This window comes from Schistocerca piceifrons, chromosome 7 (genome assembly GCF_021461385.2).
Source record: "Schistocerca piceifrons isolate TAMUIC-IGC-003096 chromosome 7, iqSchPice1.1, whole genome shotgun sequence".
Taxonomy (NCBI): Eukaryota; Metazoa; Arthropoda; class Insecta; order Orthoptera; family Acrididae; genus Schistocerca; species Schistocerca piceifrons.
The window spans coordinates 516,373,787-516,391,375 of NC_060144.1; the positions used below are offsets into that span (position 1 = coordinate 516,373,787).

A 17,589-nucleotide genomic window follows, 5' to 3' on the forward strand; every position below is an offset into this window, starting at 1 on the left:
GGGAATGCAATGATTGGCTTAGGTCATGTCTCCAGAGAGAGTACAAAAAGTTACTTCACTTCAAAACACATGTTTTGACAGGATGTATACCAAACTTATTCTGTCTCTTTCAGTTGATTGTAGATTGTAGATTGTATTTTATTGGTCCTGTTGTCTACATAGCAGCTTATGCATAAGACATTGGACAAGTCAAGTTATAAATATACAGGCTGAAAGTAATTTCAAGGCATACATATTTAAGCTTACAATAATACATATTTAAGCTTACAATAATACACTTTACGCACAAGTATTTATATAACACATTTCATAAATTTAAATATTCTTCAATGGAATAAAAGCAGTGATGCTGTAAATATGACTTTAGAGATTTTCCAAAAGTATTGACCTCAGTGATAGCTTTTATGTTTTCAGGAAGTTTGTTATAAAGCTTAACTCCCATGTGAAAAGTACCTTTTTGGCACAGTGCTGTGCTGATTTGAGTCATATGTAAGTTCCTGTTTTGTCTGGTAAAGTGCTCATGTATATCACAGTTTTTTTGTAGCCTCTGGTCCTTGCCTATTACATTTAATTTAAAGAACAAAAGGGTTTCCATAATGTATACACACGGTAATGGGGGAATACCAGATTTCTTAAACAGGGGTTTACAAGAGTCTCTAGGCTTGCACCCAAACAAGATTCTAATGGCCCTTTTTTGTAGTTTAAAAGTGCTATTAGCTATTTTAGAGTTTCCCCAGAAGGTGACCCCATATCTAAGACGAGAATGAAAGTACGCATGATATGCATTCATTACTGTTTTCTCACTACAGCATGATTTTAATGAACAAAGAAGATAACATGTTTTGCTCAGTTCTGTATTGAGACATTCAATATGCTTATTCCATCTGATGTTACTCTGCAGCCAAAGTCCTAAGAATTTGGTTTCAGTACTGTTACCAACTGGTTCGTCATTGATAGAGACTGATGGGATAAACATGTCCTTGTTAGGAACATTGTGGAATTTTAGAGCAACGGTTTTCTTACTGTTTATTACAAGCTGGTTACTCTGTGCCCAGCTGCTAAGTTGTTTCATGACCGTGTTTACTGTCTGCTGTAACTGTTCATCGTCGTCTCCTTTTAATAGAATCGTGGTGTCATCTGCAAATATGATTGATTTGTGTGCATCAATATTTAAGCTTAGATCATTTATGTACAGAAGAAACAGAAGGGGTCCCAATACGGATCCTTGGGGTACACCACATTTTATTTGTTTATAGTCAGATAAGTGATTAGATACAATTTTTAGTTCAATATCTGTGTGCTTGACGCACACTGCCTGCATACGATTTGTCAGGAAGGAACTGATCCACTTGTTGGACAGACCTCGAATACCATATCTTTCTAGCTTTGATAGCAGAATTTTATGGTCCACCATGTCAAATGCTTTTGACAAGTCAATAAAGACTCCTATTGTTTCCTGTTTTTTGTCCATCAGGTTTAGGATGGAATTGATGCACTCATAGACAGCCGTTGTCGTTGACCTCTTATTTCTGAATCCATGTTGTTCATTACATAGGATGCTGTTTTTATTTATAAATTTCATAAGTTTCTCATACATAACTTTTTCCAATACTTTAGAGATGCAGGAGGAAATTGTGATGGGTCTGTAGTTATTTACATTGTCTTTATCCCCTTTTTTATATACAGGAACAACTTTTGATGTTTTTAACACATCAGGGAAAGTGCCTGCCTGAAGTGAGCAGTCGCATAAATGTGTGAGTACTTCAATTAGGTTTGATGCGCTCTTCTTTAACATTGTTGCAGGTATACCATCAATACCTGCCGATTTGGAATTTTTTAGTCCTTTTATTGCTTTAGCTACTTCATCTTGTGAAACAGAACTGATGTACATTGATCCTCTACATGTACTTATTTTATATTCATTTGCCTGGATGCTCTTAAAGTTTGATTGTAACATATTTTCAGCAACACCTGTGAAAAAGTTGTTAAATGTATTAGCTACTTCTAAGGGGTTTGTTACTTTTTTATTTTTATGTGATAGTGTTATATTTTTCCAAGGTTGTCTGTATTCTCCACATTCTTTTTTTATAACACTCCACATAGCCTTTGATTTATTAGCTGAATTATAAATGATTTCATCATTACGCATTATTTTTGCTGCTTTTATTACTTTTCTTAATATTTTGGAGTATTTTTTATAGTATGCGCGTACTACAGGTGAGGAATTTTTTGAGTTACATATTTCATGAAGTAGTCTTTTCTTCTGGCATGAAACCCTTATTCCCTTTGTGATCCAGCTGTTTGTTCTAGAGTTTCCCCGTATGGTCAATGTTTTCAGTGGGAATGCAAGTTCAAAGAAATGGGTTAATGTATCAATGAAAGAGTCGAATTTTTCATTTATATCATTCATTTTGTACACTCCTAGCCATTTTTCTTTCTGTAATAAGTTGATGAAGTAGTTCACATTATGCTGATTATAGCTTCGATATGTTGTTCTAAGAGACATGTTGTTAATAATACTGCCTTGTACTTTTATGCTTAATATTTGAGCAAGATGATCACTAAAACCTGCATTGAAAATTTTTAGTGAGGTGTTGTGTAAACTCTTCTTTACTAGAAACTGATCAAGAACTGTTTGACAAGTTTCTGATACTCGGGTAGCTGCTTTTACTTCAGCCTTTAAATTGTAGGACGTTGCAAGGTTCAAAATGGTCTCCCTATTTCCACTATTCGTGAGGAAGTCAGTATTGAAGTCACCACAGATTATCAATTCACAATCTATTTTATTTACTTTATTTAGCAATGACTCCATTTTGTTTAAGAAAAGTTCAAAATTCCCGGACGGTGATCGGTAAACTGTAGCAATAACCAGGTTGAACTGAGTAATTTTTATAGCTGCAATTTCATAATCCTTTTCGACATTTGCCCTAGTTAAGTCAGGTAGTGTAATAAAATCTACATTTTCCTTTGTGTAAATTGCTACCCCACCCTGTTTGCTGTTTTTCCTGCAGTAGTAAGCAGCCAAGACAAATTTGTTTATTTTCGTATTCTGGATTAATTCTGGGTTAAGCCAGTGCTCAGAAATGCATAACACTGAGATATCATTAAGTTCATGTGTCAATAGAACGTTAATTTCATCGATCTTATTACGCAGGGATTGCACATTATGGTGATAAATTTTTAGTTCGGGCGTATTCACGATTTGGTAATTGGGAATCATATTTACAGCATCACCTACCTCTAGTTTAGCACTTTTAAGGTTGTATACTTTGATACCAAAGTGGTAAGCATATTTCAATAGCATCTGAAAAATGCATCTTTCATATTGCTACTGTGAATATGGATTCTACCTTTTCAATCCAATGATATTAAATTTAAATTCTAATATGATTAAATTCACAGCATCCAATGAATTAAAAACATAGGTGGAAATATTCACAGAAGTACTGTTTGCACTCTAATGTCAGGTTGACACTGAAAATTAAAAAAGTAAAAATTAAAGTCACAACAATTGCAATAACTAACAAAAATGGGACATTATGCTCCTCAAAGAGTGGAGAAAGAGGGAATAACTTAAAAAATGTTTATTCAGCTCTGTGGACACTTTGTTTGCATGCTGCATTTAACAGGTGAATTTATTACATTGCTTTCATGATTTCTTCCAGTGACGCCTGTGGGCTGAGGATGACACGGTGGCCGGTCGGTACCATGGCCTGTTTGGGAGGAGTTTTAGTTTTTCAGTTCATGATTTCTATTTCCTGATATAGACTGGTATAGCTGAAGCTGAACAAATTATGTTTTGTAAGCTGTTTTGTGATGATTGGATAAAGTGTAACTCAGTGTCAGTATACAACTAGTTGAATGTGGGAAGTCCCCCAAAACCACCCTCATATTGATCTGCCCTCACATCTTCAGTTTGTCATATTATTATGCAGCCATGACATCTGAAGCACAAAATTCATAATTCTGTGACTGTATGTGGCACTGTGTTGCACATAACTGAGTCTGAGAAAGAGTTTGGAATGCATGTCTTTTCAACCTTGAAATCTCAAATTTTTTTCTTTTATCATAGGAAGCTACAGACAAAATATTGAGGAAATAATAATGGTATGAGACTGGTGCCATACCAAGCAGTTGCTATAATTTCCAATAAACAGCATGCCAATAAAAAAAGTCAAGATGTATAGTGACTATTAAACTCACAGTATTTCCTGTTGTGCTTGGAAATGTTAAATCCACAGGTTACTAGAGTTGCTAGAAATACATGAGAATACTGAATACTGTTTTCAATAAAAATTTGTGCTCCAGATTCCAGGACAAGGCAAATGGCCCATTTTGCCTCCCCCTTGCAGACATCTATGTTGGCATCGTACTGTTGGTGAACATGTTTATACACAAGCAGTGTTCAGTTTTTTAATGTTACTGAAGTTTCTCAGTGACACACTCACAAATATCTTGATAATTATTCATGCTCACATGTACATAAATAATGCGAACATTAATACTTTCCATTAGTTATCAAATTCAGTACATTCCTATGAAAATATTTTTGTCTAATTCTTCACAATATTCAAACTACATTGCAGCAAGGCCTTTGTGGAAATGTGAATATGTTCTGTGCTACATGATTTACTTTATGATATTGCACTGTCTAGTCGGTCACACAGGTACAACCCGAGCTGACTGCCTCATGCCCATGCTGGTCACGACAATGTCTCAAATAAGATCACAAGTGCCAGAGTAGTATTTAAATGTTCAAATATTGTTTAAAGTGGGATGACAGGACATACACAATCTCATACAAAGATATTCACTATGCAGAAGAGAGTAGTTAAGATAATGAGACACATGCTTCACTCCTTCACCATTAAACATCTATTTCTGAAGCTCAGTAGCCTGCCAGTGCCTTGTATTTATATTCATGAAACAGTATGCTTTGTTTATGAAAATTTACATAGTTTTTAAAAAAATGAAGACATCCATCACCAGATCTGTTATTCCAGTCATTATAAGAGGCAGTCAAATGAAAACCAAACACCTGTTGCAATGGAACCATGGAACTGTTCCATTCAAAAGTAATCACCACATGCATTAAGACATTTATCCCACTGGGATACGAGACAATCAGCTCCTGTTTCATAGAATGCAGTCAGCCACTGATGGCTCCACAACCACACCCACTCTTGGACTTTCTTATCTGACTGAAACCAACATCCAACATGTCTTTCTTCGGGTTGCCAAAGATGTGAAAATGACACGGTGAAGATCTGGGCTGTGAGGATGTTGCAGTGTTTCCTAACCAAATCCCTAAAGTGTAGCCTTTGTCCAACCAGCAGTGTGGGGGTGGGCATTATCATGCAACAAGATAATTCCGTCCAACAGCACTTTGAGAACCTGAGGGCAAATGGCAAAGCCAACAATGGAAACATCCCACATATCCCCCACAAAAGAAATTCAAAGCTGTTCACATAAATTCCAGTAAGATCATGATGACTTTCTTCTTTGACTGTAGGGGCTCTCTACTCATTCAGTTCCTTGAGTGTGGAACCACAATCAAAATGCAGCACTATGAAGAGACTTTGCAGAAAGGGTGACACATCATAAAGTCAGAATGCTCAGGGATGCTGTCAGATGGACTCATTCTATGTGCATGATAAAGTCCTGTCCTACAAAATCAGATGAAGGCTGCACCTCAGTTATTTGGTTGGAAAACAGTGCAACATCCTTCATACAGCCGGACCTTTCAACACATGATTACCACATCTTTGGTGACCTGAAGAAAGACATGCATGGGTATTGGTTTCAGTCAGATTTGGTAGTACAAGAGTGGGTGCAATTGTGGAGCCATCAGTGGCTTACTGCATTCTATGAAACAGCAACTGATCATCTCATCTTTGAGTGGGATAAATGTCTTAATACATATGATGATTTCTTTTTGAGTGGAACCATAACTTAGTATCATTGTGGTGGGTGTTCAATTTTCATCAACTGCCCCTCATTATCTATAACTAGCCAACAGCTATGTAAAGGACACAGCACTATAAGGTACATGGCAGACCTTCTATACAACAAGCTACCCAAAAACTTAAAGTCAAATAGACAAGGGTTTAGAGGAAAAGTAAAAAACCTACTTTGTAAGAACTACTTTTGTACAGTAGAATGTGCACCTAATATAACAAAATTAAATCTTTGTAAGAAAATAACTGTTTTAGTTCATTATAAATTTATTTTTCTTATTATGCATCTAGAAGAACCAAGTTAAATGTTTCCTTAAATACTATCAGCTTTTAGCTGATTTATTTCACTCTACAAATGTAACTGTTGTCTTCTTTAATATGAGCTTGTCATAATATTCATAATCTGCAGTTTGTAGTCTAGTGGTTAGCATTGCTGACTCTAGATCACTGGATTACGGGCTTGATTCCTGACTGGGTGTGCATTTTCTTCACTTGGGGACTGGGTGCTTGTATTGTTCTAATCATTTCATTTCATCTTAATTGATGTGTGAGTCACTAAAATGGCATCAAATAGAAAGACTTGTACCAGGTGGGTGAACACACCCAAATGGGGTTTTACAGCCAATAATGCCATATGATCATTTTATATTTATACAAACTGTAACTGTGAATTGTCCCATATCCTTTTGTAACAACACCCATAAGAATTTCTGGGATCAATAAGAACTGAATGAAATAAAAATGTTCATCCATGTAACTGTGAGAACACTACAGTTACTTCAAAGCTTCTGCAAGAGCAAAATCAATAAAAATCTATCTTTTTCTTTTCCAAACTGAAAGTCTATCCAGCTTGCAGTATTTTAATCATTTACTGTGACATTCATTGTTCTTTTTAATGTACTTTATACTTGGTTTTAACTTGCTTGAAGCACTCAAGGTAATATGGAGATCAGCTATGTGATGTAATTTCTTTTTCTTTTTTTTCTGTACACAGAAACAAAATATAGAGATATGGATTCGACCAATAACACCTGTTGTCAATGAACAGTACTCTTATGCAGTTGCATTTGTGAGTCTACGAACAGATGGTATTCCATATCCACTGCAATTTACTTTACAGGAGTTGAATCTCAATAATCCCAATGGCTACACATTTCAGGTATTAAAAATCTATTGTAGTCTACGTTACATAATTTACATATTATTTCTGAAACATTAAGTAAATACAGATAAAATAAATGCACTTTTTGTGTTGTAGGAGCTCTTCAGCAGCAATGACACATTCATTATCAGCCAGAATGACACATTGCAGTTCAGAGTGGTGCCAACAGGTAACTGTCTGCTCCCAGTATGACTCATAATTAACTCTCATTTCAGCTGCTTCTTTTTCTTCAACTAAAATACTTTAACTAAGATAACATATCTTTGCTAAAACCACAGTTCTATCAAACTATTTGACTGAACATTTGTAAAATTGTACACATTTATGATTATGTACATATACACCCATGCTCATAAATTAAGGATAGTTGCAGAATGTGGTGCCACACAATGTGGCACTACACAATACTGGCACTAATAGCATAGCACATAGGGAACACACATGACATAGATCTGTATGTCCACGGTATTGGTGATAAGTTGAGAAAACCGTCCCGAAACACACGTGCTACAAAATGCCACTGTTTCCTGTGCATGTACTCTGACATCAGTATGGGATATGATCACCATGCACACATACACAGGCCGCACAACAGGTTGGCATACTGTGGATCAGGTGGTCGAGCAGCTGCTAGGGTATAGCTTCCCATTCTTGCACCAGTGCCTGTTGGAGCTCCTGAAGTGTCGTAGGGGTTTGAAGACATGCAGCGATACTTTGACCAAGAGCATCCCAGACGTGCTCGATATGGTGTAGGTCTGGAGAACAGGCAGGCCACTCCATTCGCCTGGTATCTTCTGTTTCAAGGTACTCCGCCACGATGGCAGGTCAGTGGGGCCGTGCATTATCATCCATCAGGAGGAAGGTGGGACCCACTGCACCCCTGAAAAGGTGGATATACTGGTGCAAAATGACGTCCCGATACACCTGACCTGTTACAGTTCCTCTGTCAAAGACACGCAGGGGTGTACATGCACCAATCATAATCCCATCTCACACCATCAAACCACGACCTCCATACAGGTCCCTTTCAATGACATGAAGGGGTTGGTATCTGGTTCCTGGTTCACACCAGATGAAAATCCGGCAACAACCACTGTTCAGACTACACCTGGACTCATCCGTGAACATAACCTGGGACCACTGGCCCAATGACCATGTACTGTGTGAATAAACCATGTCTGTTCAGTCGTCTGTAGACTGTGTGTCTGGAGACAACTGTTCCAGTGGCTGCGATAAGGTCCCGAGCAAGGCTACCTGCAGTACTCTATGGCCGTCTGCGGGCACTGATGGTGAGATATTGGTCTTCTTGTGGTGTTGTACACTGTGGATATCCCATACTGTAGTGCCTGGACATGTTTCCTGTCTGCTGGAATTGTTGCCATAATCTTGAGATCACACTTTGTGGCACACAGAGGGCCCACCCCACAACCTGCTGTGTTTGACCAGCCTCCAGTCGTCCTAGTATTCTACCCCTCATAATGTCATAAATATGGGTTCTTTGAGGCATTTTCAACACACAGTCACCATTAACACATCTGAAAATGTCTGCAGACTTACTCACTGCACTGTACTCTGACATGCACCAACACACCTCTGCATATGTGGACTGCTGCCAGCGCCACCGTGTGACAACCGCAGGTCAAATGCACCACATGGTCATATCCCGAGGTGATTTAAACCTGCAAACCATCTGCTAGAGCGTTGTTTCACCATGTATCCACATTATTCTTAATTTATGAGCATGAGTGTATATAATCACCAATACTACACTTAAAACATTGTGCTGTAGGAAAGTTCTTGAAGACTGTAAATACTCTGGATTAAAGGAGACCACTCACAGGAATGTAGAAGTGTTGATTGTCAATAGACACACACAGAAGAAGGAAAACTTGCTAGCTTTCAGAGTTATCCTTTTATGAGCTACAGTAAGTACACACAGGAAACGTACACACTCACACACTGCCAGTGCTGTAGTTCAGCAGATGGACTGGTTGTGGTGGGGTACTGTCAGATGGGATGAATAAGGCGAGAGGGAGGTGGGATGCAGGGAGTACTGTGGCTAGTAGCTTGGTGGGAGCCAGCTCCTTTGCCAGCTAGGAATGGGACAGGGAGGGATAGCAGGTATATGGGCTAGGCATTTAACACACAATTGTAGAGGGTGGTGGGGAGCGGTACATGCTGGAGTCGGAGACATGAATTAGGAGAGGGTGGCAGGATGGGGGAAGGGGAAACTGCTGGGTAAAGGGTGTGGGGACAAAGGGTTGCTTGAGATTGAGGCCAGGATGATTACAGGGGTGAAGGATGTATTGTAAATATGTATTTTAACATTTAAGTGGCGCACTGGAACTTGTGATTTGATGCATCGTTCTTGCACAGTTCAGAGAAGGTGGTGATGGAGGGGAAGACTCAGATGATCTGGATTGTGAAGCAGCCATTGAAATTGAGCATGTTGTGCTCAGCTGCATGTTGTGCCATTGGGTGATCAACTTTGTTCTCGGCAAGAGTTTGGTGATGGCCATACATCCTGGTGGGCAGTTGGCTGGTAGCCATACCAACATAAAAAAACTGTGCAGTGTTTGCAACAGAGTTTGTATATGACATGGCTGCTTTCAGAGGTGACACAGCCTCTGACAGGGTAGTATGAACCTGTGAGAGGACTGGGGCAGGAGGTGCTAGGTGGTTGATTGCACAGGTCTTGCACCTTGGTCTGCCTCAGGGGTATGATCCCTGTAGCAAGGGCTGGGAGTGGGAGTGGCATACAGATGGAGTAGGATGTTGTGTAGGTTGGATGGACAATGGAACACTACTAGGAGGGATGGGAACGATTTGTACTCAAGGTCAAGAAGCCCTAACCACATTCCTTCACAACCTCAGCACCTACTCTCCCATACACTTCACCTGGGCCTGCTTACCTAATTTGCCACCTTCTTGGATGTTGGCCTCCGCCTTTCTAATGGCTCCATCCACACCTCTGTCCACATTAAACCCACTAACCATCAACAGTACCTGCATTTCAACAACTGCCATTCCATCCACAACAAAAAGTCTCTCCAATCCAGCCTAGCCATCCAGGTACTGTGTACAAGAACTCATTTGCCCTGTATGCTGAAGTTCTCATCAAGTTCTTCACAGAGAGGCACTATCCCTCAGACCTAGTCCACAAAAAGATTTCCTGTGCCTTTCCCCACACACCCCAAATCCTCCCACCATCCTCATGAACCAGCTACCAAGAAGTGTCACCATAGTCAACCAATACCACCACAGACTGGAACAACTGAACCACATCCTTTGCCATTATCTAATGCACCCGCCCAACTTTCCCTTTCCCTGCTCTCCCTGCTTCACAGCCTTCCAATGTCTTGTCATGCCTCCATGTATTCCCTGCGGATTCCACCAGACAGTGCTCTTGTTTCCACCCAACCCACACTCAAAGAGCAGTTGACTTTAAAACTGAAAACAGATAAGGCAGTATCATAGGCAGAATTTGAGACCCAAGGCACTTGTTCTGATCAGGATTGAATCTACTTTGTGTGGTTATGCAATGAACTAGGGTATGTGAATCATCTACTATTCTCACAGACCAGATACAAGACTTCAGTATCTGCAGAACGCATGACATTGCTGCTACTTGCCATAGTTGGAGTGGGTACTTCACACAATGATGATTCAGTAACAACTGGGGAACTGAAACATACTCAGCATGTGGCTGGTGCGGGTGGCTTTCAACTGAGCACATGACAACTTTTGGCATGAAGTGCAAGGCTAGGTCCAAGGAGTTTAACTTCACAGGAGCACTCCCCGCTCTACTTACTGCCACTTGCAAGCAAACACATCCATCAGCAGGTCTGTCCATATGATACAATGTGTGTGTCCTTTATGGCAGATTTTTAGAACTACTCTGCTGTTCTACCCATGTCAGCTTATCTGCCTCCATTGTGACAGCCACTGGGGATTATAATAAAAAGGCACAACAAAAATTCTTTATCAGGACATATGTTAATGCAAAGATTCATCTTCCAACACTGACTGCAATGTTGTTGTCAACCCATAAGTGCACACTAGTATTAAATTTGATGTTCAACCACTTAAATGTATGTATGTGATCTGGAGACACTGTTTACATGATGTATGAATTTTTGTGCAATGTTACATTTCCTTTTATTAATATGGTATAATCACTTCATGAGCAGCTTATAGTGGTGACATGTATCAATCATTTATTCATACCCAATTTTTTTGTAAATAGCAATTCACATGATGCATACGTATAGTGGAATAAGCATTCAGAAAAATGCTTTGTAAATGTGATGAATCACTGTATGGCAAAAAAAGAAGAAGAGAAAGAAGTTCAGAGCTGCATTTGACAGTAGTAAGATTATGAATGTGGTAGACTGCGGTCAAATAATGCAAGAGGTTTAACAGAAGCTAGAACTTTGCTGGCTTTAATCTAAACATCTTCCAAGGGCTTCACTGCTCTGTTAGTCTGTGAACTAACTAAGAAGTTCAGGACCAGTCTGACAAGACAAGGAAAAAGGGCAAGTTCAGCTAAGTAGTGGTTGAAGATTAAAGGACCAAGAGGCCCTTCTGTTAGAAAGTGGTGACAGCAAGGAAATGTTCAAGTTAGTACAGAACTCACTGGATACAAAATATCAGGTAACAAATATTTTTAGGCCAAGTGCAAGGCTTAGCAGTGACACCTGTAATTTAGGCTCTCTGGGTGAAGATCTTGGCAAAGAATGTTATGTAGTGATTATAGAGGAATGGGGGGGGGGGGGGGGGGGAGGGGGAGCTGGGAACAGTTTCGACTGTAGCTTCAACCATGCAATTGAGGCTGACATTATTCACTAATGTTACTTTTTGAGCTTTTTAATAAACAAAAGAGATCAATTTTTTTCATAACTAGTGTTTTACCCATGGCATCGCCAGAGTATGCCTGCCTCCCTTTCTCTCCCCATCTTGTTTTTCCCCCATCTCTTTGGCCATCTCCTCCTCCCACCGCTCTCTCTCCACCTCCTCCTCGTATCCTGGATTACATATCTACAGTGATGAGAACTCCCTTGTCCAATATACTGAAGGTCTCACAAAGACTATCACAGACAGGCAGTACCCCCCACCCCCCAACCCCCTCAAATCTAGTCTATAGACAGATCCCCATGCCATATCCTCACACATCTGTAATCCTCCCATCACCCCCCAAGAAACAGCTACAAAGGAGCACCACCATCATCACCCATTATCATTCTGGAACAGAACAACTGAGACATATCCTTCACCAGGGCTTTAATTATCTCTCATCCTATGCTGATAAAAGCTACATTCTACCAGAGATCCTTCACACCTCTCCCAAAGTGGTCTTCTGTCACCTACCCAACTTAAACAACATCCTAGTCCACCCTTAGACCACTCCAACTCCTAACACCTTGCCATAGGGACCAAAAGATCCACCAAATCCACCCACTTAGCACCTCCTACTCCAGTCTTCTTACAGACTTATCACATCAGGTGCCAGAACACCTGTGAAAGCAGCCATGTCATACACAAAGTCTGCCACAAATGCTGCATGGCTTTTTTTGTTGGTATTACTACCAACCAGTTGTCCACCAGGCTGAATGGCCATCACCAAACTCTTGCCGAGAATGTAGTTGACCACTGGGTGGTACAGCATGCAGCTGAGCACAACATTCTCAATTTCAGTGGCTGCTTCTCAACCTGAGTCATCTAGGGGTAATCAACCTGTTCCCAACTGCCCCCTATTGGGTGTTCCTGCTTTCATGGTGGGCAGTAGACAGTGGGGATTTTAAAAACATTTTCATTAGATTTTCATAAAATTTTGACCTAAAGTAAATAATTATTATTATCTGTTTTAACTTGCTGTAACTCTGCTTTATAAATTTTATGAACTTTAGTTACTTCCCTAGTCTATACATCACCATTAATATGGTACATGTGGGCGGTTAGAAAGATTTACTACTAACGGAGATACAAAAGTGGGCGTTAGGTAAAAAAGGGTGACTATCCCTGATCTAGATCCTACCCTCCACCATCAGCATCTCTGAATTACACAGCTGGGAGTTACCCTTATAACACATCCTCTGCTCTCATAATTGTCTTGGCCTCAATCTCAGCTAAATCACTGTCCCCCCACCCTCCACCCAACAGTCTCTGGTTCCTCCTTCCTTTCATCCCATCCCATTTCACATCCTCACATTGCCCTCTGTGTGTGCTACTTTCCTCAGGCCAGTATGGGGTCCCAACTCATATACTTGCCACCCCTCCCACATTCCTAGCCAACATTTTCCTTGTGAGTTGGAACCTCATGCCTAGTTATCATGTTACTGTATAAAATGTGGCACATTATACAAATGTTAGTTAGAAATAAAAGATTTATTATTGAAATGCACCTTGTGCACATGGCCATGACTATACATGCAACACTGACACTACAATATATGCTGTATAACGTGGATCATCAATGAACAGAACATGTCAAGCTAACATAAACTGCTGTGGTAATATGCATTTTATTGCATAATGTGATTTTTACAATGTAACAATCATCTGTGAGCATTACATGTATGGAGCCGGCCGGAGTGGCCGAACGGTTCTAGGCGCTTCAGTCTGGAACTGCGCAACCGCTACGGTCGCAAGTTCGAATCCTGCCTCAGGCTTGGATGTGTGTGATGTCCTTAGGTTAGTTAGGTTTAAGTAGTTCTAAGTTCTAGGGGACTGATGACCTCAGATGTTGAGTCCCATAGTGCTCAGAGCCATTTGAACCATTACATGTATGGACATGGACATGGCCATGCGCACAAGGTGCATTTTGATAGTAAACGGTTTGTTTGTTCCTGACAAACGTTTTGTATAATGTGCTATCTTTTTTTTTTTTTTTTTCACTAACTTGACAACTGGCCATGGGGTTCCAGCTCACAATCAACATGTTTTGTAACAAAAAATTTGAGGACCTGTATGACAGCAAAATCTGTCAAAACCAGTTGCTGTAAATAAAGAAATACTTATGCGACCTTGGCCTTAGAAGGTTTTTATACTTAATTGTTTGAAAAATTTTCTGATTCAATAGACATTTCACTAACAATAAGTAAACAACTGCACTTCATGAGTAGAGTGGAGGATGAAATATAGTCTGCAAAATAAACCCCCCTTCCTCTGACAGAAATGCTTGCAACTCAAAGGGGCCAACAGTAAACAATAATGACATAAATAAAAAAAATTATCTAAAATCTCATACTGCTGGGCTGTGTGAGAAGAGGCAACATTGTACAGAGATGAAAACTAGTGAAAAATATAATTTACTGATAGATTACAATTGAAGGCAAACAGAAAAATAGTTACTGTTATAATTTAACATATAAAATATTAATATTTTGAATGCTAAAAAACAAAGCAGTGCTTCTAAATCCTCTTAAGATAAGGGAGCCAAAATATATGTAGCAGATTTGTTTCAATATAATTCATTCACTTGTTACATGAGAAGCCACTATAGAATACAACAAAGCAGAGAACACACAAATATTTTGGGATGTACTCAGGGGAATAAATACGTCTGTATTGAAAGAAGAGAGATGGGAAATGTTGCCAAGAATTTTGGTCAGTTATAGAATAGCAACAGTGATTAATGTAGTAGCTGTTGGCAACTTGTTTAGCAGGACAATGGCTAAAGGATAAATTGCTGGAAGCAGTGCAATGGCAGACAAATTCTTCTCACAGACATTTCCAGGCCTGCACCACAAGCTGTTAATGTCAGAACAGAGAGAATATTCAAGGATATTAGTAAAATATATGACATGGATCAAACAATGGAAACTCCAGGTTGGGATGTCTCCTAATATTGTTGACAAGGGATGAATGTCAGGTAGCCCTGGGAATACGGGATGCCACAATAAGCAAGGGAAAGGAAGGTAGACTTTTTCAAGTATATGAACAGGACATGAGATGAAGGAGAGAAACTGGTTTCTTTACAGTGAAGTATACCAATGATGGCCATTTACATCATAAACCATGGCTGGCACATTGTAACATGCTTTGTTGTGTGTGCACTACTCAGTGAAATTATTTTCCAAGCTATGGGTGCTCAGAAACTTTTTGTCAAACTATTTCCTATTTTCAAACCATCATTCTTGACTTTCATATTTAGACTTTGGCTTTTATATCATCACAAAAAGAAATACCTGTTTTGAGTTGAAAGACATGAAATTCTAACTACTGCTTTTCTTTCACTTCTTTCAGGTGTGAAGTTCTACAGGGCTACTGTAATAGAATAATAGCATATTTCCAATTTATAGATACACAGAGTAGTCTTTCTTTTCAAAATATCAACATGATTTTAATACAGTTATCAGTTTCAAACAACTGATATTATCTGTGATAATTTTATACACAAAAATGAAATTTTTACTAATGTACAATTCAAATAGTTAAGGAAATACAGGTCTACCAAAGAGTACAGATGATGTAATGTTGTAAGACAATAAAATATCTACCTACAACAATGAATATTTTTTTCCTTTCTTTAGCGTGACACACAGTCTTTGAATTATGTACATACTTTAATACTTTAATACTTTTAATATTGTACATACTTTAATTCTTTTAATTAGTCACACATTTGCACCATTTTCTATATATCTGTCATTAGGAAAAATTATTTGAGATGGAGAACAATCAAATTGTATATTACCATAAAACACTGCAGCTATGATTAGTTTCCTTTGATGACTACATTAACTACTATCACTAATGATATTTAGTTTCCATTATTTGTTAAGATTTATTTACATTTAAAAATGTTATAAATTTTATCATAAACAGTCAGCATAAAATTAACTCAGTTGGGGAAAAAGACTTCTGTCTATCTATTAGCACCAGGTTTGTTCGAAACATCCCAGGACTTTGCCCACAAAGTCAGCGTTCCAAAACATTCCAAAGATGTTCTGTAGGATTCAGGTCAGAACTCAGTGTAGGCCAGTCCATTACAGGGATGTTATTGTCATGTAACCACTCCACTACAGTCCGTGCACTATAAACATGTACTCGATCGTGTTGAAAATGCAATCACCACCCCCGAATTGCCTTTCAAAGTGGGAAGCAGGAAGGTTCTTAAGACATCAATGTAGGTCTGTGCTGTGATAGTGCAATGCAAAACAACAAGGGGTCACGCCACACAATGTATTTTGACTGTTCAATCATCCAATGTTTACACTCCTTACACGAAGCAAGGCATCTTTTGGCATTCACCAGTGTGATGTGTGGCTTATGAGCAGCCACTCAACCATGAAATCCAAGTTTTCTTACCTCCCGCCTAACTCTCATAGTGCTTGCAGTCGATCCTGATGCAGTTTGGAATTACTGTGTGATGGTCTGGATAGATGTCTGCCTATCACACATTATGACCCTCTTCAACTGTCTGCAGTCTCTGTCAGCCAACAGATGAGGTCGGCCATATGATTTTGTGCTGTATGTGTTCCTTCACTTTTCCACTTCACTATCACATTGGAAACAAGGGACCTAGGGATGTTTAGGAGTGTGCAAATCTTGCATACATACATATGACACAAGGGACACTCAATCACCTGACCACATTCGAAGTCCGTGAGTTCCATGGAGCTGAGGTTCTCCAGGGAACGTGGTCAGGTAGTTGGGTGTCTAGTGATTACTGAGGGTGGTGATATGGAGTACCTGGCAGTAGGTGGCAGCACAATGCACCTAATATGAAAAACGTATGTTTTTCAGGGTGTCTGGATACTTTTGATCACATGGTGTATCAAAACTGACAATTTTAGAACCTTGCTCCATCTTGTAAAAATTTCTGTGCACACTATATAGTGGACATATGAGTGGCAGATAGGCACAACAAAAAGATTTTCACACTTAAAGCTTTCAGTCGATGGCCTTTGTCAACAACACACACACACACACACACACACACACACACATTCATGCAAACTCAACTCACACACATGACTGCAATCTCAGGCAACTGAAACCACACTGCAAGCAACAGCACCAGTCAATTATGGGAGTGGGGACTGAGTGGAGGAAAGGAGGAAGCTGGGGTGGGGAGGGGGATGGATAGTATGGTGGAGATGGCAGGCAGTGAAGTGCTGCAGGTTGGACAGTGGCCAGGCGTGAGGTGGGGAGGGGGGGGGGGGGAGTAGCGGAAAAGGAGAGAAATAGAGAGAAATAAATAAAAATAAAATAAAATAAATAAAAAAAGACTGGATGTGGTGGTGGAATGACAGCTGTGTAGTGCTGGAATGGGAACAGGGGGCTGGATGGGTGAGGACAGCGACTAACGAAGGCTGAGGCCAGGAGGGTTATGGGAACATAGAATGTATTGCAGGGAAAGTTCCCACCCGTGAAATTCAGAAAAGCTGGTGTTGGTGGGAAGGATCCATATGGTACAGGCGGTGGTGTAAGAATGGACAAGTATATTGTGTAGGTTCGGTGGATGGT

General features: G+C 39.6%; 1 protein-coding gene across 1 annotated transcript in view; it reads left to right on the forward strand.

Annotated features, from left to right (window-relative positions):
- Positions 1-15,398, forward strand: part of LOC124709059 (alpha-N-acetylgalactosaminidase-like) — a 75,471-nt gene extending 60,073 nt beyond the window's left edge. Inside the window, exons 8-10 of the mRNA XM_047240707.1 lie at positions 6,952-7,116; positions 7,216-7,288; positions 15,364-15,398. Coding sequence (XP_047096663.1) covers positions 6,952-7,116; positions 7,216-7,288; positions 15,364-15,398 — 273 coding nt within the window. The remainder of the gene's footprint in view (positions 1-6,951; positions 7,117-7,215; positions 7,289-15,363) is intronic.
- Positions 15,399-17,589: the final 2,191 nt, after the last annotated feature.